Genomic DNA, 3,278 nt, shown 5'->3' on the forward strand with positions numbered 1-3,278 from the left:
AAAAAAAAAGCCTGAAACTGAAAGAATGAAACATCTGCTCAGCACAGAGATAGTAAAAATCTGCAATTAATCAGTCTGTGATAACAGACATTGATAAAGTTATCTGAAAACTTAACAAGAAATGAAACGTCCATCATTGTAGTATCAAAATGAGAGACCACTAAAGCCCTACTGTGTCATGGTCAGTGTGATACTCAACTGTTAACCTTTATCAGCTCATGACAGTAACCAGTCCTGAGCTCAAAATGACTTCTCTTACTTCCACCTTAGAAACTGCAATCAATTCAGAGCTGATCCTATCCTAGAGCCTCCTTAGAATCAATCATGGAAGGCTCAGATATCCCAAATGCTTGCTAATCTCTCACACCCTTACATGAACACCTCATGGACCTATGGCAGGCAGTCTACCTTGATGCAACAAGTCAAGCAAACCTGTGTTGCTAGGCTTCAGGTTTGTCTTTGGTGGTCTTCACCAGGTAGGTTTGAGGAGTCAGTTTTATTACCTGATGAATATTTACAGCCATCTCATAAACATAATAGTTTTTGGTTGGTTTGTTTTGTTTTCGAGTTTCCTTCATCTCCTGAGATTTCATGTATTTTGGATTCACTTTGGTTTTCTGAACCATGTCTTAAACTTTAGTTTGCATTGGTGTTTACTAAAAATACAGCATGGTTCTTCTAGCACCTATATGCCTCTATTGGGAAATATTAGCTGGTTATTTAATCTCACTAAAGTGCAGTTGCATATCTATAAAAGAAGTATAATAAGAGCCCATTACTCAAAGGATTTTGTAAGAATTAAGTAAAANCTATTCTGGATATTTCATATAAATGGGCTCATACAATATGTGGTCTTGTATGTCTGTCTTCTTTCATTTAGCATGTTTTAAGAATCATTCATGTTGTAGTATGTGTCAATACTTCATTCCTTCTTTTTATGGCTGAATAGTACAAGGAATATTCCATGGAAACATTTTGTTTATTCACTCAGTAGTTGAAAGACATGTGGGTTGTTTGAGCTTATTTTAAAGGAATGGGTATATACATGCATTCTTTGCCCATTCCTTCCCTCAAATGAAAGAAAATCAGTAGCAAAATGAAGTTGTGGCAAGCAAGCAAAATAGCCAACAACTGGTACTTAGAAAAGGAAAACCACCCTTCTCTTTTAGGTTAAGTCAATAAAGAATGGGACCAAGATTTGGCATCCATCAAAACTCCTAATGCCTTCCAATCCCGTGTTTGAGGTGAGTTCATCCACTAAGTCAGCAGGTTAATCCATTAGGAAGTCCTTGGATCAGAAGGAAGAACTAAAAGTCCAGATCAGTGGTTTTAATCTATCTTCCAGAGACTCCTACGTTTTCATGGAAGTTACTCAGGGCCTCCAAGGGGCCTGGGGCTGGGGTGCAGATGGATAGGACTGAGCCCAGCCCCCCACCCCTGCTTTAGAGAAGCTCTGATTTTAATGGTTTCATTTGTTGAGGTTCTAAGAGTTCACTTGGAACAAATAAAGGGGCTAAAAAATGTTTGGCAACTACTGGTAAGTATCTGTGGAACCCTTAGCCTGGAGTTGAGTCTCATGGTGGCCATTCTTAGGAGTTCTTCTGTGGAACCTTGATGGTGACTGTCTTCACCTCCGTGTAGGCCTTCAGCCCATCCTCCCCCAGCTCCCTCCCATTGCCAGACTCCTTAAAGCCTCCAAATGGCGTGTGGCAGGTGACGACGTTATAGGTGTTTACCCACACTGTCCCAGCCTGGAGTGCCTGTGTGAAGTACAGGGCCTTGTCCAGGTCCTGGGTGAACACAGCAGCAGCCAAGTCATACCTGGTGTTGTTGGCCCTCTCAATCACCTCCTCAATCGTCTTGAACTTGAACAGGGGCTGCACAGGCCCGAAGATCTCCTCCTTGGCGATCCTCATGTTATCCTGCACACCACCGAAGACCGTAGGCTTGATGAAGAAACCACGCTCCCCAAAACGCTCCCCACCACAGAGAAGTTTTGCCCCCTCCTTCTGGCCAAGCTGGATATAGCCCAGGATTCGTTCAAACTGCTCTTTGTCCACCTGGGGCCCCTGCTGGGTGTCCAGCGCAAAGGGGTTCCCAACTTTCCTCTGCTTAGCTTTCTCCACAGTTCTCTCGAGAAACTCATCATAGATGGATTCTTCGACGAAGGTCCGGGACCCTGCACAGCAGCACTGGCCNGTCTTATATAAGAAGGAAATTACTTCTGGTGCTCCCTTTCTTCCAAAGTAAGCAAGGAAACCAAAACTCACACCTCTACATTCATTGAATACCTAGGAAATTTAAATGATTTAATTACTTATATTGAATTCCCTGTCAAGACTCAAAAGAATAAACATCAGTCAGGGCTAGATTGTTACTGAAATTCTTGGTTGATGTGAATAATGAAGGTGGTTGCGATCAATCGAACTGGAGTGTAAATACTAAAAGCAGCCATTTATCCAGTAGAGATTTATCAAAAGATTAAAGAGACTGCATGGAAGAAATAAATTTGCAGGAAACAGGATTTGCCTGTTGCTGTTAATTCTATTCTGCTATCTCTCAGAGACCATTTGAGGGAAATTTAAGATCTGAGAGCGAAAACATTGTGCTGGCAGTAATCAGGATGAAGACAGCTGAAAAGTTACCTGCTTGTCTGAATGAATTTGTACCGTATTTCATGTGTGGCGATCCTGACTTTCCTGCTACCTCTATGTACTCTTCAAGTTTTATATGTTTCTAAGTACTTAGTCATTGTTATTGTGTCTGAGGCTGACCTGGGCATTCTAGCTGAATCCTTTATGTTTATGTGATTCTTCTTCCTCTTTGACAGTGCCTGTGCTTGTAGATTCCAGTTATTTGTTTTCTGTCTCAGGCTATGTTATCAGATTTATGTCCAACTGCATTTCTCGGCAAGGCAGCCAACGTACCATTCCCCTGCTCAAGACCTCTCACAGATTTAGCTCATCTCTTACTTTTTCTTTTATTAGTCCCAACTTGTAAGAAGTAAAACCAGTGAGCCTTTGAAGGTATTTTCCAGACAATTATAAGCTGATTGACGACTTTCTTTTTCTCATACAGCCACAGTGTTGTCACCCAGCATCCAAACATAGACTCTCTGGAATACTACTAATAATGATTTCTCTAAAGATGATGAGCCCAAGCTATATTGTCACAAATGAACCCCTACAGTGGAAAAGCAACTTACATAAAATAAGTAATTGCTTTTCTTTACTGTTTTGCTGCAGAGGAGGGTTCCTTCAAAATATGCCAACTAAATG

General features: G+C 41.3%; 1 protein-coding gene across 1 annotated transcript in view; it reads right to left on the reverse strand.

The window, feature by feature from the left end:
* Nucleotides 1-1,280: 1,280 nt before the first annotated feature.
* LOC109374697 (aldehyde dehydrogenase X, mitochondrial-like) overlaps nt 1,281-3,278 on the reverse strand; it is an 18,097-nt gene continuing 16,099 nt past the window's right edge. The window contains exon 2 of the mRNA XM_019629467.1: nt 1,281-2,179. Coding sequence (XP_019485012.1) covers nt 1,590-1,916 — 327 coding nt within the window. The 5' untranslated portion in view covers nt 1,917-2,179 and the 3' untranslated portion in view covers nt 1,281-1,589. The remainder of the gene's footprint in view (nt 2,180-3,278) is intronic.

Source organism: Hipposideros armiger, unplaced genomic scaffold (assembly GCF_001890085.2).
Source record: "Hipposideros armiger isolate ML-2016 unplaced genomic scaffold, ASM189008v1 scaffold_858, whole genome shotgun sequence".
Classification (NCBI taxonomy): domain Eukaryota; kingdom Metazoa; phylum Chordata; class Mammalia; order Chiroptera; family Hipposideridae; genus Hipposideros; species Hipposideros armiger.